Source organism: Cynocephalus volans, chromosome 1 (assembly GCF_027409185.1).
Source record: "Cynocephalus volans isolate mCynVol1 chromosome 1, mCynVol1.pri, whole genome shotgun sequence".
NCBI classification, from domain to species: domain Eukaryota; kingdom Metazoa; phylum Chordata; class Mammalia; order Dermoptera; family Cynocephalidae; genus Cynocephalus; species Cynocephalus volans.
This window is the reverse complement of record NC_084460.1, coordinates 135,765,315-135,788,181: the sequence shown is the minus strand read 5'-3', so window position 1 is coordinate 135,788,181 and position 22,867 is coordinate 135,765,315. Positions and strand designations below refer to the sequence as shown.

Genomic DNA, 22,867 nt, shown 5'->3' with positions numbered 1-22,867 from the left:
ACTATAATCACCATGTTGATTCTTGAACTTATTCAACTTTTTAGATGCCACATATAAGTGAGTTCATGTCATATTTGTCTTTCTGCACCTGGCTTATTTCACTTAGCATAATGTCCTCCAGGTTCATCCATGTTGTCACAAACAACAGAATTTCCTTGTTTTTTAAGGCTAAATGGTATTCCATTGTGTATATATACATTTTCCTTATCCATTCATCTGTTGCTGGACAGTTAGGTTGTTTTCATTCCTTGGCTATTATGAATAATGCTGCAATGAACATGGGAGTAGAAATGTCTCTTCGAGATATTTATTTCATTTCCTTTGAATACACCCAGAAGTGGAATTGTTAGATCATATGGTAGTTCTATTTTTAATTTTTGATGAAAAAAATACCGTTTTTCATAATGGCTGCAGTAATTCACATTTCCATCAACAGTGAACATGGTTCTTTCCTCCATGTCCTAACCAACACTTACTTCCCTTTTGTCTTTTTGATAATAACCACTCTAAGAGGTGTGAGGTGATATCTTATTGTGGTTATGATTTGCATTTCTCTGATTAGTGATGTTGAGCATGTTTTCACATACCAGTTGGTTACCTGTATGTCTTATTTAGAGAAATGCCTTTTCAGGTCCTTTGCCCATTTTTAAAAATCAGGTTATTTGTTTTCTTGCTATTGAGTTATTTGAGTTCCTTATATATTTTAGATATTAATCCTTTATCAGATGTATGGTTTGAAAATATGTTCACCCATTCCATAGGTTGTCTCTTTGCTGCATGATTGTCACACACTTTATAAAGTGTGTACTAAGGGTACTAGGCAAAATGTCAAGGATTCTAAGAGGCAAGGACTTCTCGGTCACTAACCTCTCCTCCTGGAGTTTATATACCATTTGAATAGAAAGAATAGGTACAATAAATAAATAGGAAAAAAAAAAGAAAAGAAGAGAAAAAGGAAAACATATGTAGGACGAAGCTATACAGATAGCATTAAGAACTAACGGATTTTGAAGGAGCTGGATCTGAAGGGACCGAAGAAGTAAGTCTTAGCCACACCTGGAACAAGGGTCAGACAACACAGAGAAAAGTGGAAAGAGAGCTCTCATGGCCATGTAGGGGCTAGATGGGGGCTGGCTTTGGGGTGACACACCACCTCATTTCCTCAGCTTCTTCATTAAGGGGCCAGCCTCCCTGCAGCAATTTTCCATACTAAATTCTTTTGTAGAATGGACAAATGATCATATTTTAGGAAATTTGGACATAATCCTCATGTTGCTATGATGTGCCTTCTCGCATCAATCCTCAGGACACTTTGAAGATCTTTTTTGGCAACTGACAGATGGAAAGAGTTCTAGATCATCTTTTAAAATGTTCCCCAAGGGCCGACTGCCGTGGAGCACTCGGGAGAGTGCGGCGCTGGGAGCGCAGCGGTGCTCCCGCCGCAGGTTCGGATCCTATATAGGGATGTCCAGTGCACTCACTGGCTGAGCGCGGTGCGGGCGACACCAAGCCAAGGGTTGTGATCCCCTTACCGGTCACACAAGAAAAAGACCAAAAAAAAAAAAAAAATGTTCCCCAAAATGACAATGGGTACTGAAAACCAGTGGACTGACAATATCCAATTTGGACCACCAGATGTCAGTGTTGGCACAATAATCAATATCAGTGGCCCCTAAAGATTCAACAAGATAAATGAATTCAGGATGAGCATGAATTTTCCATAGCAACCCAAAGGCTTCAGATGGTTCTATTAGGAAACAGAGATACTCCAAAAAAATCTTGTAGTCACTGCTGGCACTCACATTAGCCCTGCACAATGGAGAAATTCATGTCAAGAATATTAGATTTGACAGGGCTAATCAATGAAAGACCAAAAAAAGCCTGTTCCGGGTTCAAGAGGAGACAAAGTGAGGAGGAGAATAGCTGCTGCTTAACGTATCACCAGTTATACCTGTGGCAAGAGGAGCTGTCTAGTTTGCAGAGCTTTCCCCATCTGGTGAGGGCACTTTGGAGTTGAAGACCAAGTAGTCAAAACACTGCCAGACTGACACAACACTTAATGTAAGCCTAATGGACTGGGGGATTGTTCCCATCAGTGTGCTAGACTGGATCTGCAACCCATCCCACATCCACTCCTGTGGGAGCACTGATGTCCTCCATGGCTTACCTCAAATGCAAAACCTCTGAAATCTAACCAGCTTGTCATTCTCCCCAGCTTGTCATTCTCCTCTTCCGATGACTTCTCATAGTGTTTAAAATACAACTTAAACTCTCTCTGTCATAGCCTGAAAGGTGCTGCGTGGTCTGGCCCCTGCCTACCTGCCCCTACGTTACCCTCTTCACTCCACCACTCACAATGGCCCTTTTGCTATTCAGAAATAAAAATAAAAAACTAAATTCATTCCTGCCTCAGGGCCTTTATACTCCCTGTTCCCTCCTCCTAGAATTTTATTCCTGGAAATCTTTGCGCACTTGCTCCCTCACTCATTCACCTGTCTGCAAAAATATTGCCTTCTCAGAGAGAAATTACCTATTTAATCTAAAATATAACCACCCACAACCCTACAAACCCCAGTTTTCTCTGTCCCCTCACCCTACTTCACTATTCTTTATAGACCTACCATTCTCTGAAATATTGTACATTTCTTTGCTTACCTGCTTGTTGCCTGTCTTCTGTTCTAGAATGTAAGCTCCTAAGGGCAGGGGTCTGTGTATCCTGGTCACCACCCTCTCTCCCACACTTAAAAAGCAGTAGCTGGTACACACATAGCACTCCCACAAAAAAATATTTGTTCAATACGTGAAATTTATTCTCTTACCCCACAATTTGCTTTCCTATTTCTGTTTATGGCACTACCATTATCCTGGTCAAATCACAAAATTTGGGGGTATTTTTGACTCAACATTCTCCCTCATTCTTACATCCAGTCACTGCCTAGACCTGTCTATTGTTCCATGAATCCATACCCATTTCCCCCATTCCTACAGATGCTATCTCAGGTAACTGTCTTGGCATCTCAGATCTGGGCTGGTGCAATCGCTTCCCTCAAATATTTCTGCCTCCAAGTCATCCTGCCCACCCTACCAGCTTAATCACCCTAAACAATGCCTGCAATAAAGTTGACCTCCTGTTTCCCCACACCACAGCATGCAGACACACACACCCTCCCAACTTCCTGAGTTCAGAAACCCTTGGAACAAAATCTCCAGTGTTCTTCTATGCAAATCCTTTTCTCCAGGCAACCTGGTCTCTCTGTTGCCTGCTCTTCCTTTCCCCTTTCCTGAGATTATCTGCACTGTACCTCTTGCTGGAAATACCCTCACTTTTTATTCTGTCCAGTTAAATCCCTTCCCGCTCTTTATATCCAATCCAAATCCTTCTTTATAAAACTCCCATTGACCCCACACACCACAGTGATGTCTCCTTCCTCTGGCCTTGTCTATACTATCCATGTGGCTCTAATTACTTAAGGCTGTAAATTTACTTCAGGCCTAAAATCTAACATTTTTACACAGACACACACACTCACACACACACATACTCATTTAACTCTGCTGGGCATCCTGCCTACCTCCTTATACTACCATATCGAAAAAAAAAAGTATTGCCATTTACTCTTTCACCCATATGAAATTATATACATACAAAATTAGAGAACACTGGTTCCTAAGTTTTAGGATGAACAAATTGAGGTCTAAAGAGGTTAAGAGACTTACTGAAACAGTACTTTTTCAGCATGCGAAATCTGACTTTTCTCTCTTGTTTTGAAATGACCCTCAGCTCGAGAATCTTACACTCACCATGAAGTTCTTTTTTTCCAGACAGAATTTGATAGACTATGTGGTAGTTCCTCTCTCCAGGCTGCTGGAAAATCACTCGGGATTTCTCAAGCAAGTCTAGATGATGAGAAATGAGAAAGATTCATACTTAGATGTTCTTGCAAAACTTAGAAGAAAAGTAATTAGATAGTACAATGGCTACTTACAGATATCCATGTCTGCAGATGACAGTGTGCCTCTGGCATCAAAGTGCATCCTGATATATTTTCCCTAGGTAGACACAGAACACAGTCTCCTATTCAAACTTTGCAAACAATTGCAATGGCTTCATTGTATACATAACTGTCAAAGTGATTACATACATAACTTCCTCAAAAGTGAAAAAAAATGCAACATGGGTCTGAAATGAGATGGCACCAGTAAATGTCTGGAGGGAGCCAGAATGATAGTCAGAACTAGCAGTGGTCCTGGCTGCTAGTCCCAGATCTGCCCATTGTTACCTGTGTGTTCCTGTGCACATTGTGGAATCTTTCTGAGTCTCAGTGTTCTTATCTAAAAATGGGAAGAATATCTGCTCAATGTATTCTTTCATTCGGCCAACAAACATTTATTGAGCATCTGCTATAATCCAAGAAACTCGCCAGGCACTGGAGATACCACATGAGAAAAAAGGTATGATCCCTAACCTTATAAAGCTTATATGCTAGTGGGTGTCTACTGCAACATCTCTGACACAGAAGCATTTGGCATGTTTTGAAATCAAAAGAAAAGCCAGTTATGCTGGAGCTTAGCAAGTAAGAGAAAATGGGGGATAAAATGGAGTCTGAGAGGTAGACAAGCACCACATCCTGTAAACCATGCAGAACACAGGAAAGAGTAGGGTTTTATTTTATGAGTGCTTGGAAGACATTGGGAGGTTTTAAGCAGGGGTGGGATGTGATCTGATTTAGCTTCAAAACACTCATTGGCATAAATAATAGAAGGACACCCTTCCTTCCTTCTCAGTGAAAAGCCATAAGAAAGAATGTAGTAGAGCAGAAAAACTGTCCAGAGGGGATAGTGCCCATGTGAGAATGCCAGATGCAGTTGTGGAGGCCATCTGGTGGCAGCTAAAGCCTGCAGGGTAGGATGCTGGAGCAGGGCAGAAGGTAGCTTGGCAGAGGTTGGCCTGTGCCAGGAAGACATCAGAGCAACAGCAGCCTGGCGAGGGAAGGAGAGTGGCCAAGTATGGGGGGGATTGTATCAGTAAGTTAGAAATGTGAGATGATGGGAACCACATACATAAACTCACATGTGTATTTACACACATATATACATGCATACAAATGTCTATCTACATATATAATGGTACATATGTGTGCATATACAAATACACATATACAGACATACAGAGAATTAATTAAAAGAATTTCACCTGAATTTCTTTACTTTTTTTGGACTCCTTTTTCTCTTTCCTTCTCCCTTCTTCTTTTATTCCTTCCTTCCATTTATCCATCCTTATGTTCTCTACTTCTTTCTTTCTATCCTTCCAACTTTTTTTGGTTCTTGTTCTCTTTTAATTGCTTTATTTCCTCCTTTCTTTATCTTTCTTTCTACTTCTGTTCTTTTCTTTCTTTCCTTCGCTTTTATTCTTTCCCTTTTAAAAAATTTTCTTTTCTCCCCTTCCTTTCTTCCTTCCTTTTCCCTCTCTTGCTTCTTTTCAGTTTTCTTTCATATTTCAGCAGAAAATACCTTTGCATTCTAACAAATCCCAAACCTAAAAGTCATCCTATGGACCTCTATTAGCACCTGCTATGAACAGATGGACATTGCAAGCAGATGTAGGGGTGGACAGGGCAGCTCTAGGGCTTTGGATGGAAACCAGCCAAATCAGCTGAGGCCATTATTTAATTATGCCCAGAGACTCAAAAAGGAAGCCTTCTGTAAATTTCTTTGTAAATCACATAGTGGCTCCCTGCCACTCATTCTTGGCATAAAATAGATTTGTGAAACTAGGTTTTAAAATCCAAATTCTTCCTCTGTCATGGGACTTCTAGTTATCAAAAGCTACTTAAGAAATACTTTCTCCCAATAAACACACACAAAAATATCCCCAGTGAAAAATATGCAGGAGTAGGAGACCATAGGCAAAAGTGGAAATAATAATTATAGTAAGTGAATTAAGAAGTGCCTATGAAATTGACTTGTTATAAGGGGTACAGGAACTATGGGAGAGAAAGAATTTCAAATCTGTAAAATATAATAAAATATAAAGCATTTGTATAATTTGTTGCATTAGCTTCCCTACTGGGAGTGGAAAGAAATTTAAAACTGTTAAGATAATTACTTTCTTCCTGAAACTGACCAAATAGAAGTTTCTCCGACATATATTTATATATAGTTTTAATTATCTTAGAGATAAAGCTGCCAAATTTTTTGAGAAATCTAACAATATTATAGACTTTAATAAAAGACCTTTGATCTAGAACTTTTTCATATTTGTATGCTGAAACGAGTTTTACCATTGCTTAAAAATTAAAGACTCTGATATTATGCTAAATCATGTTACTTACAAAACGAGAGGAGTTGTCATTTCTCAGGGTTTTGGCATTTCCAAATGCTTCCAAGATAGGATTCACTTGCATGATATGATCTTCTAAAGTCCTCTGAGATACATGCAAGAGAGTTACAGCTGATGAAGTTTTTAGCAGAATTCTGTAATGTGGCAAGCCCTCCACCCACAAGTCAAACCCCATTCTTGCTTTGATAACCAGTAGCCAAAGCTGCTTCCAAATTTGGTATAAAATATTATTTTGGAATGGGAATTCAGAAAAACAGATGGATGAGAGAGACTGCCTTAATATACAATGCCCTTATGAATATTTATGGAGCTCATTTATATGCAATGCTTCTCTTTTGGTTACCATTGGCCTGAGTGAGAAATGAAAATAGTTATTTACCAAAATAAACCAAAAAAAAAAAAAAAAGAACAACAAAACATAGCTTATTTCCAGACAAACTTCATTTCATATAGTTCCCCCATTGGTAATTTCTCTCTCTCCCCGTCTAATCCTCACACCTGGAAATTTATCATCCTAGGATAATAATACAGCAGACTCTTGACATTATTAAGCTATATTTTTGCTTGCTTCTATTCTGAAGTAACCTAGAGGTCCACACCAAGCAGTGACCTGTAATGGTACTGATCTTGAATTTGAATCATGTATACTCAAGCTGATGGGCCAAAACAGGTCATGTACACAGAGTGAGTCTGAATGGCCATGTAGCAGCCACATTTCAAAATGGCTTTTTTGTTTTCCACTCAGCCTCAAAGACCCATTTTAGGGGGGGAATTATATAGATTATGGTATTCAAGAATTTATACATTTATAAATATTATATCCCTTTTAAGTAATATGGGTCTACTGTCCTTCACATAAGTAAAAGGCTATATAAGCAAAGAATTCTATAGAAGTGTTAATGTATTATGTATCATGTTCTGTATTACCATAAGACTCAATAGCTAGACCAAGCCAATTAATGCACAACAACAAAACAAAAAACCTAAAATTCACACACAAAAAATGAAGTTACATTTAGTGAATAATAGAGTTCAGTGATAGCTAGAGAAATTAATCAAATTCAGGAATGTGGTAGCTGGAAAAGAAACTTTCCATAGTTTAAAATTGGACCTGATAGTATTTTGATATACTTCTTACTGTGCAAAAACAGCAGACAACATCCAGGTTCAAACTGAAAAAGCAAAATAACAATGCCAGACATAGAAAGATGAGAGGTCTAACAGCTCAATAACTCATTGATTTTGAGTTCCACTCAGCATTATCTAATTTTATTTGCATACCAACTTTCATGATCTGGTAATCCTCAAATTATTAGGAGGCCCACTAAACTGTTAATGGAGCTAAACAAAGTAAGCTAAATTAAAAATTGCCAAAGATAAAATATATATATATTAAGTAGAGAGACAAGGTGAAGTTTTTCAGAACATGGAATATGATTAAAGTTGAGGTTATGTCCATCTGGCATTTGAGATTTGATGCAGGAGTTAGGGATGAAGGAAGCAGACTTCTATTGGTACATGTTTGCAGGAGTCTGATATCTCATGGTAGCTAAAGGGATTCAGAAATATTTGAAATGGCCATTTAAGGCACTGATGACCCTAGCTTTGAGGTAAGATGGTTCAGATCTTGAAGGCGTAAATCTCAGAGGGTCCAACCAATAAAGACCAGGCTAGTAAGCACCCCTTGAAGCAGATCTGAAACAAATGATATAATTCATGTTTTCATGTTATTGGTTTGTAGCACTTGCTGATCCCATCAAGGGGCAAAGGAAAGATGGAAATAAAATACTTTTCTATAATGTGCTAATTGTTCTGTAGCTCTTATCACCTCCTTACTCCTCATAAGTGGTTAGGACAGAGCTTCCATGATCCAGTGAATAGGGCTACCTCACCTGTCCTGCCAAAATACATGAACACTTACCAGCTTTTTTCTGGATTCTCTCATGGCTGCTATGGTGGCAAAATACTGGATAATATGTTTGGTATTCACAGTCTTTCCAGCACCGGATTCTCCTCTGTGATTTGAAATTCAGTAACACAGTTAACTGGTTCCAATTATCAATACAATGAAAGTTAAATAATTCTGGTGATATATGCTAAGGCAAACAGGGAAGGTTTTATAGAAAAGTGGAACTTAGGATGGAACTTGAGGATATGTAGACATTTAAATTCTGGGAGAAGGGGAAGCACATCTCAGTCTGGAAAAAACAGTATGAGCAAAAATCTGGAGTTCAAAAAGATCGAGGACTTTTATAAGATCAGGAAGCCTGTTCCTCACTGCCCCATTAACAAAAAGCAGGACAGCACCTCTACTAATTAGAGATAGGTCTCCTCATTACCAACTGTTCAAGAGATATTCGTGAATCACGGCCAAGTCCAACTCTCTTTTCAGAATAGGGCCTACCAATCATTTCACCAGGCAGTTGGGATTTGGCTTCCCCTTTTCCTTTGATAACCTGCTAAATTTGTAATGTGGGAAGAACACAGTGGTGAATTTATAGTCTCATCAGTCAAAGCATCATAGAACCAAAACCTACCTTGATCTGTATGAAACTCCAGAAAACAGCCTATCTTCTCTGCAAAGGGCAGAACCTGACTGTCCCTCTTGCTCTAAGATTCTGAGAACTTATGATCCCTCTTGGAATAGCTGAAGCCAATACAGAGCCCAACGCACATAGCGGCATCCTCATTGCACAGGAAGGCCAAGGACTTAAGCACCTCACAGCCTCTTGGGTCTCAGCCACCGTGGGGACAGTTCACCTGGCCTGACAGTGCTCTTTCCATCAAAATTAACATACAATAGGGTATCACTGACATCCTTTCTTTCCTTCCTCTTCACCCCCTTTTCTTATCCCTCCTCACCATCTTTCAGTTCCCACTACTTAAAGTACCTTGGCCTGTCCCAGTCTGGCTGTCTGCAATAGCATGTTTTCAGTGTCATGGTCATATCTACTGATTTTAGCCTCTCTGCTTAGTTAGCCAGTCCAGAGGCTTTTGAAGGTGATCATTTGGGACAATGGAGCTCCTCTCCACCAAGAAGATGATAAAGACCAGCTTGTGCATTGAAGTTTCTAAAGGATCTATTAAAATGATGGAAGCAGACTAGCTGACACTGTATTTGGAGTAATCACTGATTAAAGAATTATGACAATTTCCTGAGTATCTTATTCTTGTCTAGAATGTATTCTGTATCTAAAGAGAAAACTATTCAAAGACAGTGAATTTAAGTTTTATTCCCAGCCAAATGTAAGGGGTCTGTCTGTTTTCATAGAAACTTACCGCAGGCCAAAAAGAAAAACAAGGCAAACACTTACGTAAAGAGTATAGACTGATTTTCTCGATCTACAAAAGAAAGGAAAATGTCAGAATATTCTTATGTTAGAGGCTTATGAATGAGCATGAACTTATTCGAAATTTCCCTGGGTACAGTTTGAAGTCAGACACAAAGGAAAGGATGTGCTTCATTTACAGTTAGAAAAAAATACCATTTAAACGGTGCAGAGTAAAATAGATTTTTCTCTTGCCCCTATGTATGCCAGTCATAAGAAAATATAAATTCTAGCCTATTTTCTTGCTCTGAATATAAATGTTAGCCAACTAATGGTTGACATTTTTGCCATTTTCAGTCTTTTAAGAATCATTGTATAATAATAGCTACAGAATAACTTCTTTGTGTCAGACACCATAGTGGATGCTTTATGTAACAGAAGTTAACCCACTACAGGGGGCTTACTCTGGGCCAGCCACTGGCCCGAGCACTGCAGATGCATTATCCTGCTTTGACGCGTGAGCTAATCGTCCCAATAACCCTAGGAGGTAGGTACGATTTTGCTCACATTTTATTCAGAAGTAAATGGAGCCTTCATTAGATAACTGTAAAGGCCATGCTCTGCTCACAATGCCTAAGTGCCTCTTGGTGACATACAGAAAAAGTAGATCAGATATTTTTACTTTTCATTTTGTAGGGCAGCTACTCACTGTGAAGCATATCCTGAAAGGCGTTATCGGCAATGGCAAAGATGTGAGGGGGAGCCTCTGATCGCCTCTTCCCTTTGTAGGCAGCCGCGACTTCTTTCTGATACACTGGAAGCCACTTGTAAGGGTTTATGGTCACATAGAAGAGACCTGAATATGTCTGAGGAATGAGCAGGATTTCAGAAAACAGATTAGAAATACTTCCAGGTTTGTCAGCTCTTCTGCTGTCAGGTAACATTTGCTGGAATTTTTACTTATAAAGGAACTTAAAAAAGAAGAGCTTTTGGATTCTTGTAAAGAAGAGACTTCTAATGGGACGAGATGGAGTGGGTTAGAGTCACATTGGGACCTGGGATTACCTCTCCCCTGGGAGGTCTGCTAACTACTATCATGTCTGACACAGAGAGCTTTTGAACACAGAGAGAACGCTAGCAACAGGCCTGCGGAGATTTCTATAACCAGCCATCAGGCATCAGAGGCCAGAGGGGAATCTCTGTCTCAGCAAAACTAGGAACCTGACTTTTAGGGGATTGAGCGGGAATAGCTCATGTGGGTTACTCAGTCACAGAAGTAGTTGAATTGTGACCCCCCAAAAGATATGTTTATGTCCTACTCTCCAGAACCTTATTTGGAAAAAGGGTCTTTACAGATGTAATTAAGTGTCTCAAAATCACATTACAGTGGGCCTTAAATCCAATGACTGGTGTTCTTAGAAGAGACACACAGAGGAGAAGAATGTGAAGGTGGAGGCAGAGATTGGAACGATGCAGCTGCAAAGAATGCCAGTAGCTACCAGAAGCTGAAAGTGACAAGGAAGGACTCTCCCCTCTAACCTCCAGAGGGGTGTGACCCTGCTAATCTGATTTGATTTTGGACTTCTGGCTTCCAGCACTGTAAGAAAATAAATTTCTGTTGTTTTAAACCTCCTAGTTTGTGATAATTATGTTAGAGCATCCCAGGAAAACTAATACAGTCACATGGTGAATCAGAGAGCTGAGGGGCAAGCTGGTTGCATGTCACAGCTTCTGTGGCAAGGGGTCCTAAATGCCACCATTTTAGCCTAATCTAGTGAGTGTGGCTTCTGCTGCATAGGTTTTAAGTAAATCGTAAGTGACAGAGCTCTCATTTAGACACTCCTATCAGGTTCCAAGCCTCAAGCTTTTAAGTTAGCATGATGACCTGTGGAAAGGGACATGAATGTTGACAAAATAAAATTGGGGAAAGGACAAGATAAGGTCCCTTCCCAATGGGCTTTCCTCAATGACCATCCCCATGTGAGTATGCTTCAATTCAACATAAGCTATTGCCAAGGAGAGGATAGGACATTGCCAGTATGAGTGCCAGCATGATACTGCAGCAGTAAAGGATATATACTCACATAGACCATCCAATGGTCATAGCGCCTCTTCAGAGTATGCAGCACGGATGCTTCATTGAGGTGAGTCAGCATTGCCACGTCTTCAGTCATTTCAAACTTTGGAGGATTCATCTGCTGGATTTTGTCCTCCTTGACACTCAGACTCTGCAAAGAGGAGAGAAATATAAGATAGATTCCCCTGTTTCTCCTGTGCTTATTCATTTTTCCATGTACTAGAAAGAATATTCAGAGTCAAGAAAAAAAAAAAAAAGATGCCTCATTAGGGAACAGGGCCAGAAGTGATTAAACCAACCTTCATGGAAGAAACAGGTGTTTTCCCTGCCAAAGCCCTCTCCCTCCCTGAACATGTAGTAAAAATAGCATTTTTGCTAAATCAAGATTTTCTGTCTTACAGTGCCCTAATCTTGTAGTTCCTCGCTGACCCTGATTACCTCTAAGAATACATAGATCATGTTATGCATGATCTGACCCCTCTCTTGATGTCCCAACATATCTTGGAGGTTTAGAAGAAGAAATTTGGAGTGGAAGATCAAGCAGACAGACCTCATCCTTCCAGACAGTCCAAGACCTAGCCTACCCCTCAAACCTCCCCCAACTGCTCCAGCTCATTTTGTTCCTCCTTTGTTAAGTCTTACCACATATATAACCTATATTGTCTTTACATTAATACTCTTGTGTATGTTTTAATAATTGACTATGTTAGACTATTTCCCAGCTAGATTATAAGCACCCAGAAAAGTTTTCCTGTTGTCTTCTTCTATAGTTATCAAAGCACCTATCATAATGCTTCGAACATGGTAGGTACTCAGTAAATATTAATATTTTAATGAATATGAATGTATTGCTACTATTGGGGTTTTTCTCAAAGGTTTCCTAAGATCCCTTCTATAACTTTTTGTTGATTAATATTGTTGTCAACTGATTTCCCCATTTAACTCCAGTTGGTGATGGCTTCTCTCCAAGGCTCTCACACTCTTTGTATTCTGGATCGAATTCCTCTCCACAGTCTTCTTTGACATCATTCTAAGTGTATCCCTTTTCTTTTGAGTCCTTTCAGTTTCTGTAGTTCAAGGACTTCTCTTTTGCTTTCAAACACATGCAGGACATAATCAGGTCTTTTACATCTTCAAAACCTTCCCCTTAGCCCTGATTCTATTTTTCTATGTTCTTTTATAACCAACTTTCTTCAATAAGTAGTACTTTACACCCACTGGCTTTATTGCCTACGTTAATGTTACAAAGACCTAAGGTGATTGGAGGTGTAGTCACTTCTCGCATGGGGAGGAGGAAGCCTGCAGCTGGCGAGGCTGGGGGATTGGGACCTTCATTACATGGTGGAAGGACAAGCAAGACAAAATAAACCACTTTAGACTCCTCTTTCTAATATGTGAATGGCTTTCATGCTCTTCTTCCTAAGATTTTTTTTTTTTTGCAATTATAGATGTAACCACATTATATTTACAAATCACCTTAAATACTGTTGAAGACACAATAGTTTTGGAGAATGTACACAGAAGAACAAACCTCTCATCTGGAAGCTTAATAAATTTGAGAAAATGAAAAGATGATGCACATACTGAAATAAAATATGTGTAAATAATATATCTGATAAGGAGCTTGTATGCAGTAGGTAAAAAGGACTCTTACAACTTAATAATAAAAGGGCAATAACCAAATCAAAAAATGGGCAAAAAGCTTGAATAAACACTTCTTCAAGGAAAATATATGAATGGCCACTAAGTACATGCAAAGATGCTCAACGTCATTAGTCTTTAAGGAAATGCAAATAAAAATCATATTAAGATACCACTTCACACACACTGGAATGGCTATAATCAAAAGGACAGTTAATAAAATGTGTTGATGAAGACAAGGAAAAATTGTAACGTTTATGCATTGCTGGTGGAATGCAAAATGGTGCAGCCACTTTAGAAAATAGTTTGGCAGTTCCTCAAAATGTTAAACATAGAGTTACCATATGACCCAGCAACGCCACTCCTAGATATATACACAAGAGAAATGAAAATGTACATCCACACAAAAACATATGTAACATTATGTTACAACATAAATGAACCTCAAAAACATTATGCTAAGTGAAAGAAGCCAGACACAAAAGACAACCTATACGTAATATAATACCACCTAAATATAATCCCATTTATCTGAAATGGCCAGCATAGGCAAACCTATAGAGACAGAAAGTAGATCAGTGATTGCCTGGGGCTCATGGGGGAGAAGGAAGAGTGACTGCTGACGGGCACAGAGTTTCTTCTTGGGATGATGAAAATACTCTTAGATTATGGTAATGGTTGCACATTTCTTCAGGTACCAGGGTACTTCAAAAAGTTGGCAGAAAAAGAGTATTGAAAGACAATACAAATCCTTCCATGAAATTTTTGAAGTACCCTCATATATTAAAACCATGGAATTGTACACCTTAAAGAAGTGGACTTTACAGCATATAAATTTATCTCAATAAAGTTGTTTTTAAAAAGTTGGCATGAACAATGATAAAAAAGATATTCAAATCTGCTTTCTTCTAATAAAATATTATCTCAAGGCTAAATGGCCCTGATGGCCTCTGCTTCCTTCGTTTACTGACTTTGGACAGTTTGACTTCTTCCTTGACTACCTGTTTATGTTCCTGTTGGAAAGGACAAAGTTCCTGCCTTAATCCCCTTAGTTAGTTATATAAAATCTACCTAATTTGGGATTTTTTTTAATGTACAGATATTGACTGTCAGGAAGGCATATTAAAGCATTGAAAGTGGTAGTTTATGAGTGGCTGCTAGAATTTTACAACTCAGATGGTAATGCTTTATATCATAAATTGTCCAGATACAAAGATAAGAGCATGAAGAAGACAGCTTTCTTAATAATGACTATACCTGTTAGTTATAGGATGTGGTCTGTTATAGAGTTGGAAAGGAGCAGAACTGAAGGAGTTTAGAGAAGTGAATATGGGCAGAGAATCATCTGTAAAATATACAAGGAAGTGTTCATCCAAGTCAGGGAGGAAATGACTTGTTCATACAAGTCAACCATGGGCTGGCAGGTAACACAAGGTCAGTGGGTTAGAAAAAGGTTCTGAGAGTGAGCTTCTCAACATTACCCTGCTGTTCTTGATGACCAGGAGAAGGGGCTGGAGACTGTACAGCATCACTACACATTCCCTTAGCCTAGCCCTTAGCCTAGCCCTAACACTTGACCTTACCCTCTCTTTCAAAGGTCATGAACGACTCCTAATTCTGAAACCCAAGACCTTCTCCAAGCCCTTTATATTTTCCTCTGGCATTTGACACTACTGGCCTTTCCCCCATCTGTTGGCTTCCCTGACACTATGCTATTTTTATTCAAATTATACATCTTTTTCTTGATTCTACAAACACAGCTTGCTTCATTAGTTCCTTAGGTCATTATTCACTCCAAGGGGTACCCTCAAAAAAAAAAATCTTAAAACATTGATGAAAGAAGTGGAAATGGCTGTGAGTTGTAGAGTCATTGATCTTTGTCACTGGTAGTCATTTCTCTCTGATTTATTCAATGTTCTTCATTAATCTTTGATGGTAAGCTTCTTAAAGATGAAGGTGGTCTCCAAAGTGTGTCAGTGGCATCCCCAATCCCAGGTTTTTAGTGAAAATATTAGAGAAAGGAGATATTTAATTATTTAAGTAGAGAACATAGTCATCCCCAGGATGAAATATTCTTTTACCTTCCCATCTGCAGTCTCAACAATTATTTTTCCATCTTCACTCCCTTTTACTTCAGCCTCAATATAAGCATTCTTGCCATCATGAACCCAGCATTTCTTGTTCTCTGTAGAAAAAAAAATGGATTATAACTATAGTACTTATGGATATACACATTAGGCTCTTTCTTACTGATACATACAATCTCGTTTCTGCTAAGTCTGCTTTTTGACTTGGAGTACCTAATATAGGAAACTGCAAAGTTACATAAAGTCATGAAAGCTCCCCCTGAAGATATACTCACACAATGACCCTATAGGAACAAGGAACACTATAGCAAGCAGAGGCTTGGGAGCATCATAGACCATGTTTCTACAAGAAAGCTACCTACCAGCACCTGCTGAAAACCTTACCCACCCCTGCCAATCCCAACACTCACCTTCACTCATGACCCCAGGCCCTTGGTGGTTGCCCTGATGCTTGTGCCCCTTCCCAGCTCCCCTCCAAAACTCTTCACTCAGAAAGGTCTGGTAACAACTAAGTGAAAATTTAGGTTAATGGTCATGTCCTTCAGGAATTTTTTTTTTTTTTTTAAAGATGACTGGTAAGGGGATCTTAACCCTTGATTTGGTGTTGTCAGCACCACACTCTCCCAAGTGAGCCACGGGCCAGCCCCTTCAGGATTTTTTTAGACCTCATTTTTAATCTTGGGATGAAAGCCTGCTAAGAGAATTACTGTAGACTTGGAGAGAGGGGAAGTGAGGAGAGAGAACGTGAGTTATTGTTGTCATACAGCATAAGTGACTCATTATTTGCCCTCATGTATTATTTTTCCCTCTTCAGTCTCCTCACCCTCATGCCCCATTCTTAAGCAAAGCAGCCCTCTGCAAAGTGATTAACCAATAACAGGTTTAGGGTGAAATGAGCCAGGACTCTTATGAACACCTGAGGCAGCTTCTCTTGGCCTCACTTCGGTTCTTCTCAAGTGCTCTCCCACCTGAGGCAGACAGCCAATGAAGATGAATAAGAAATGTACTTTTAAAGGAAAACGAGTCTTAGCAGAAGCTCTCAAAAGTCCCCAGGTCATAGCTCCTCAGGTAGACCAAGGGGAAGAAGAGGGGAGAACGCGTGGCTGGAAGAGGGGAAACTCCTAGCCCGTGGCAACGTGAAACACAGGTGAAAACCCCACTGCAATCATAGCACTAACGGCTAATGCCAACCCAGTCACCTCCACCGCCTCTAACATGGGAATCACCAAAGCTAGAGAGGCCTCGCTGCTGCAGGACAGGTGGCCCTTGCTGGATGCTTTCCCCAGAGGTGGGCCATAGGACTGGACTGTGTACAAAGGAGGTGAGGCTGGGCACCACTCGCCCCTTCTGCCAAGATTGTCTCTGGAAAGAATTCGGTTGTTCACTGCTTTCTTGCTATCACAATGTGCTGCCTTCTCTGTTTCCCTGATTGCAAATAATTCACCAGTAAAACTGCTTGGCAAGAGGATTTTATATTCCCATCTAACTGATTGTGCATGTGCTTTCTATGTGTTGTTCGTGTTTTAAGTACCGGTTTTGCATTGTATTTACTATTTTGGTCCCTTTTTTACAAAAACTGATTTTGCTTTGTGTTATACCTATAAAAAATATGCCTGTTTTTGAAAAGCACCTATTTAGCATACATTTTGTGTGTGTGTTTAAGGTAAATTCTCTGCATTTTAAATCAAATGTTATCACTTGAAAGAAACTTGAAGACCAGGCACAGTCTTCTATTTCTCTAGAGAAAGAACATGGAAAGAGAGATGAAGAGAGTTGCTCATAGTCACATAGATAATTAGTGGCAGTCATTAGAATAATGGCTCTAGAAATTAGATGGCTCACCTCCTAAATCAGTGCTTGCACATTGCAGCATGCTTACTCTAACATATGCTTAGCTGTTTTTCCTTCCAATTCTTCTCTCAGGGATTAGGTTCAACACCTCATGATGAGCTTTTTCTTTCATCGCCCCTGGAAATACTTTCTAAATTTTCTGAAACCTTTCCCTAGCTGAGGCCCAGTCCCTGACCGGGGTGTTTTTAAAGATGAAGTAAGTGAACTCAGCCAACTCTTAATTCCTCGTGTTTTTGAATAATGCAGAGCTGGAAATGTAGATAGCAACAGATTTGAGTCAGCCCACCTGGATTTTAGTACTGGCTTTGCTAGGAACAAGATGTACAGCAGTCACCTTATCCCTTTGTGCCTTGGTTTTCTCATCTGTAAAATGAGGTGGGTTTTGCCTATATGATTTCGTATTTTTAGATGATTAAACATGTTTTCCAATATAAAGATATGTTTATTGAAGAAAACTTGAAAATTAGAGATATAAAAAAAAATTTTTTTAAATCACCCATAATCGATCCATAACTCAGAGATAACCACTGTTTTCTATTTGAAGCATTTCTTGAGTCTTATTTCTGATATTGATCAAAATTGGGGTTAAATAGATGGGTTTAAATTGAGATTAAATAGATGGCTTACCTGTTCTAATATAAAAATCATTTACATTTGGTTTTGGAATGGTATTTTGTCTTTATCTCTACAACCCCCCAGGCTTCCTCCCTGACACCCAACAATTCCAATTTTCTTTCCCAGGTATCATAACAATGCATTGTTTGTTTTTTACTTTATAATCTCATTTGGTCCTCACAGCAATGGAGAAAGGTAAACAGGGTTAATATCATTATCCCCATTTGACAGGTGAGGAAACCGAGGCTCAGGGATGTGAAGTGATTTGCTCTAATTACACAGCCAGAGATGGTCAAGGACAGGGAATTTGAACCCAAGACTATTTGCCAAACACTTGTTATCACACTACTTCCATTTGACCTGAGTTCAAAAAAGCAAATTCCATGTCCACTAGGGGGATGAACAACTTTTGCCGCCTCTTGCCTTTTTGCTGCCAGTACATTCCAATGAGGAAGGATTGTTTGGCCAAAAAATTTAATTAAAAATTAGGTAGATTGCTATATTTTAAGTAATTATGTACAGTACTGATTCTACTAAATGTATCATTCAATCATCTCTAATGCTTTGGCCCGATTTTCATTTTCTCCTGGGCACCGCTATCATCTCGGCCTCCATTGTCTAACTACCTGTGATAAGCCTCGGCATGGCCAGTTCTGACCTCAGGGGTGGTTCTGTTATTTTATTTGATTTGATGGATTGTAATCAGCTACCTAAAATCCAATCACAGTAATGAAATCCAATGACTAGAAACTGGGAACTGATCCAGGACTGGTGCGTGATGGAAATATAATGTCCTACATAACGGGCTTGGATTATAATTGGTCATTTAAAGCCTAATGTTGACTGATTCTGAGTACCAGAACAACATTCAGTCAGTTTTTATGTTGTACTGTTGAATAATTTTGGAATAAAGACATGTAGGTGGCTTGATGCTGGATTGCACTTTGAATCTGACTTCTAAATCTCCAATTAGCTGAAGTTCAGAAGATGGCCATGAAGCCCAGACAGATAAAGGGGAGTGGGGAGGAAGTAACATTTATTGAGAGATTTTCATGTAGAATTTAGCCTTTTTCTTGAAGGTAAATCCTCATTAACCTTTGTCTTTGCCTGTAACTACCAAGAAACGAAGAATCAGGGTGAACCAGTCTCCTAATTATCTTTTGTTTAGTGTTGGCTGAGTGACCCTGCTGCACTATAAGACAGCCAGGGGGGAAGCGCCAACATCAGGAAATTCTGAAAAGGGCCAGAGACAAGCACTCGTCCAGCCTTCCTGGGGTCTTTTCCTTTCTTCTTCCTTACCATGTACAAACCCCACCACCAGCCTAAGTCACAGCCCCTCCTTTGACTATGGTATTTCTTCACTGATAACTAAGAGGTTTTTGAGAAAGGCTTTATCTGTGGCTGCTCCCAGGGGTGTCTGTGTTAGAAAAGTTGCTCCTTGAAGAGAAAACCTGTCTCAGGCCAAGTAAGTGGGGCATGTGCCTGGGCCACCTGCCAGCTGTCCTCCTCCTCCCCACACACTTACTTCCTACCCCAGACACCGTCAGCTCAATTGCTCAGAGTCACAGGTTCACAGAGGCTGATTGCATCCTGAAAAATAAGTTAGGCTCCAGAATTGATGGCTCCTCTCAATCGATCAAACGTCTTAGTTGCCACCTTGAAGGAGTAAAATAAAGTGAAGGCAGCAGCCGTCACAAATCTTACCCTCAAAGGCCATGGCTTGCAGCAGAAGCAGCTCAGCCTCACTTCTTCTGAGGAAGGCTGCAGCGTCTCCAAGCTCTGACAGATCCATCCTTCTTAAAATGATCCACCAAGAAGAAGGGTTAGGCTGAAAAGTGAACTGAAGGGATTCACTCTGCAAAAGATAAGTAGGGGAAAGGAAAAGGTGGAAATGAGGCATCTAAAATGAGAAACCATTCATTATAGATAGACTAAAAAGGCTTATGTTTTCTTTCAACTAACTCTGCCCCTTCTTTCTCTACCATGTCTCAAGTTTATGACAAAATTGAACTTAAGAACATCTGACTCTAGCAGGGCAACTTATCCACTAGGCACAGAAGGCACAGTGTCTAGGGCCCATGATGCTTTTAGGGACGCATGAAAATGTTTTATTTTCTTTTAAAATCAGAAGAAAAACATGAATATAGTATTAATGATATATAATAAATCTAGCCTGGGTTATATTTGTTCTTATACCAATGCAGTTGTAAAATTTGATTTTAATATTTTGTGTGCATGTGTGTGGAGGAAGGACCTCCCAAAGACAAAAGTGCCCAAGGCCAGTGAACGTCACAGTGCATCCCTGAACCACAGAGACCTTGGCAGGTGGTAGAATGGGCTAGACTGAGAGCTGTCAAGTTGTGGACACTAGGGTCTCTTGATAGGCATGGAGGAGGGGCTTAGCAGAATCTAACTGCATCCAGGTAGACAGAATATTCTAGCCAGAATATGGTGACATAGGGAGGAAGTTGCTCAGATAAACATTCAGCATTAGAGAGTAAAAAATATATAAAGGAAGTATCCTGGCAGAGATCAGTGTCTAGGAGCAGGTGGTTTACAAAAATATAGGCTGACAGGCATTTAGGAAGCCTGGCCGAGGGCAGTAGGGCGAAAGCCAGGCTGGAGGTGACAAGCAGGTGGCGGCGGGGGGGAGCGGAGCAGGGGTAAGTAAAGGAGGTCATCAGCTTAAGCAAGGCTTTGAAGGACTGGGTTGCTGAGCAAATTTTCGAGGCTAAAGTCATTGAGCATCCACTCTTTACCAAACACTTTACATATTTTATCTTTAATTTTCATAGTTTATGATTGATAACAGGAAGGAGAAGAAATGTAAACTGGGCTGTCATGATCCAAAATGAGAGGCCATTCTATTTGGACAAAAATATCTTCCTCTCCGTTCAAGCATGCAAGTATTACTACCCCCATTTACAGATGAGAAAGTAGAGAAGGACTTACTAAGTTTGCTTAGCTCGGGTGCTGCCCTAGAGGACTGATCACTGCCATGGTCTACCCACACCAGAATGAACTGTAGTCTTTCTATCTCGCACACGATGGCAATGAACAAACCTAATAAACTAAGGTACTTTACTGCACTTAATCCACTCTTTTCTTCCTGGTAGCTTGGGTGGGTACAGTGATACCATTTCTGGGATCTAGTGTAAAGGGGTGTGGTTTAAAGCAAAGACTAATAATGCTTAAGAGTTTGTTTTATCTCTGCCATAAAATAGAAGTGACTTGTAGAAAGTCACTTAACCCCTCTAGGTGCAGTTTCCTCACCTATGCAATGGGAGGATTAGTTGTAACGTATAGGGACATTTACTGAGGTAGAGAGAGGAAAAAAAGAAGGTCCTCGAGAGAAACAACATAAGCAAAGGGACTGAGGATGGCACTTCTCAGAGGAAAAAGAACAAAATTGACTTTTCAGCAGGTGCATTCACATTTAGGATTTACAATAATTATAATAATCTTAATAACATTATTAGACATTTGAATAGATAAACTGGAGCAAGATAAAGGAAAGCTCTGAAAGTTAGGCAGAGAAAGTTAGAAATAGATGATGGGAAATATAGACTTTTTGGGCAGGGACATGAGGAAAGCAATATTTTAGGAAAATGGCTCTGGCAGCATATTCTGGGTGGATTGGGATAGAGAGAAGCTGTAGCCAGGGAGACAAGTTGTGAATACGTATTTGTGAGAGAATTGCTCTGTATCTTCCTCCTCCCTCTCTATATGTGACTTCCTGGTGGCTTGCACTTGGTAGACAGTAGGGCTCAGGAAGTACATTTGAGATACCAAAAATATCCATAAATACATGTGTGTGTGCGTACAAATTTCCTGGAAAGATACCTAAGAAATGGGCATCTGTTTGGGGAGTGGGAACAGGAGATGATAGGAGGAGAGAGCTACCTTTCATTTCATTCCATTCTAGTGTGTTTCAATGTGTGCCATGTGCTTATACTTTCATAATTAACAGATTTTTTAAAAGTAGTTCTTATTATCACATCCAGGGATAGAATGATGCATTTTATGCATCAAGACATAGAGCAAACAGCTGTGTAACTCTCTTTCCAAGTCTGGAGCACTTAGCATATTTAAAGGTATACAAGGAACAGAATGTGTAGCAGCAGGCACTAGGTAGTAGGAGACCGCAGGTGCCAGGAGTGGGAAGGACCTGGCAACCAACTGAGGCCAAGAGGATGAGTCACCAGAGCAAGCAAGGATCAGAATCCTCCTTCCTCCTCGGCATCCTCAGCATCCATTAACCCCCTAATGTCCTACTGAGCTCTGGGTCCCTTTAGTTTCAAGTTACACACATAGATTTAGAACTTCATAGAATAACACACTTGTCACAGCCCAGTCACATCAACACCTGAAAATAGAAAATGAAAGATCCCAAATGCCCAAAGGAAGTAAAAAGTTAACCTTGCCAGCAAAGTAAACAGGAACCTGAACATTACCCACGACAGAGAAACATAATGAATACAGAACTAAAGTTAGTTATTTTAAAAAGAAGTTAATCTGTATATGGAGAAGAAATTATATTTGAGGCTGGTATTTTGGTACATTTTTATCAATGGACTCTGAGACCCATTGTAAATTTCACCTGCTATTGCATATGTTTAAGAGACAGAGGAGAACAGGGGGCAGGGCTGGAACGCTGGGAGGAGGAGAGAAGACAGGGCACAAGGGTTGGCTGCTCGTTGTTATATCTCACCTCCAGGGGCTAGTGCTCCTTTTGAACATTTGATTTCAAGTTTGACTTATCCGTGCATACTGGAATTATTAGGCTCTGGGGATTACATAGCTATAAGTGTGGTGATCATTTATGATTCATCATCCAAACCTGGACATTTTTTCATACTGGGACACTTTTGAGAGTGAAAGGGGGTGCTAGTAATATTTAAACCAGGACAACAGACATAATCTGAGATTGTCCCAAGCCAATAGGGACATGTGGACACCCCACTCAGAAGAGAACTCATGACTTGAA

At 39.9% G+C, this 22,867-nt stretch overlaps 1 protein-coding gene across 1 annotated transcript in view; it reads right to left on the bottom strand.

Moving 5' to 3' along the window:
• The window catches only part of MYH15 (myosin heavy chain 15), a 130,598-nt gene extending 110,911 nt beyond the window's left edge, over positions 1–19,687 (bottom strand). The window contains exons 1-9 of the mRNA XM_063092013.1: positions 19,580–19,687; positions 15,409–15,507; positions 11,694–11,837; positions 10,319–10,475; positions 9,655–9,682; positions 8,262–8,355; positions 6,333–6,425; positions 3,987–4,050; positions 3,802–3,897 (exon numbers count right to left, since the gene is read on the bottom strand). Of these exons, the coding sequence (XP_062948083.1) occupies positions 3,802–3,897; positions 3,987–4,050; positions 6,333–6,425; positions 8,262–8,355; positions 9,655–9,682; positions 10,319–10,475; positions 11,694–11,837; positions 15,409–15,507; positions 19,580–19,672 (868 nt within the window). The 5' untranslated portion in view covers positions 19,673–19,687. The remainder of the gene's footprint in view (positions 1–3,801; positions 3,898–3,986; positions 4,051–6,332; positions 6,426–8,261; positions 8,356–9,654; positions 9,683–10,318; positions 10,476–11,693; positions 11,838–15,408; positions 15,508–19,579) is intronic.
• Between the last annotated feature and the right edge of the window lie 3,180 nt (positions 19,688–22,867).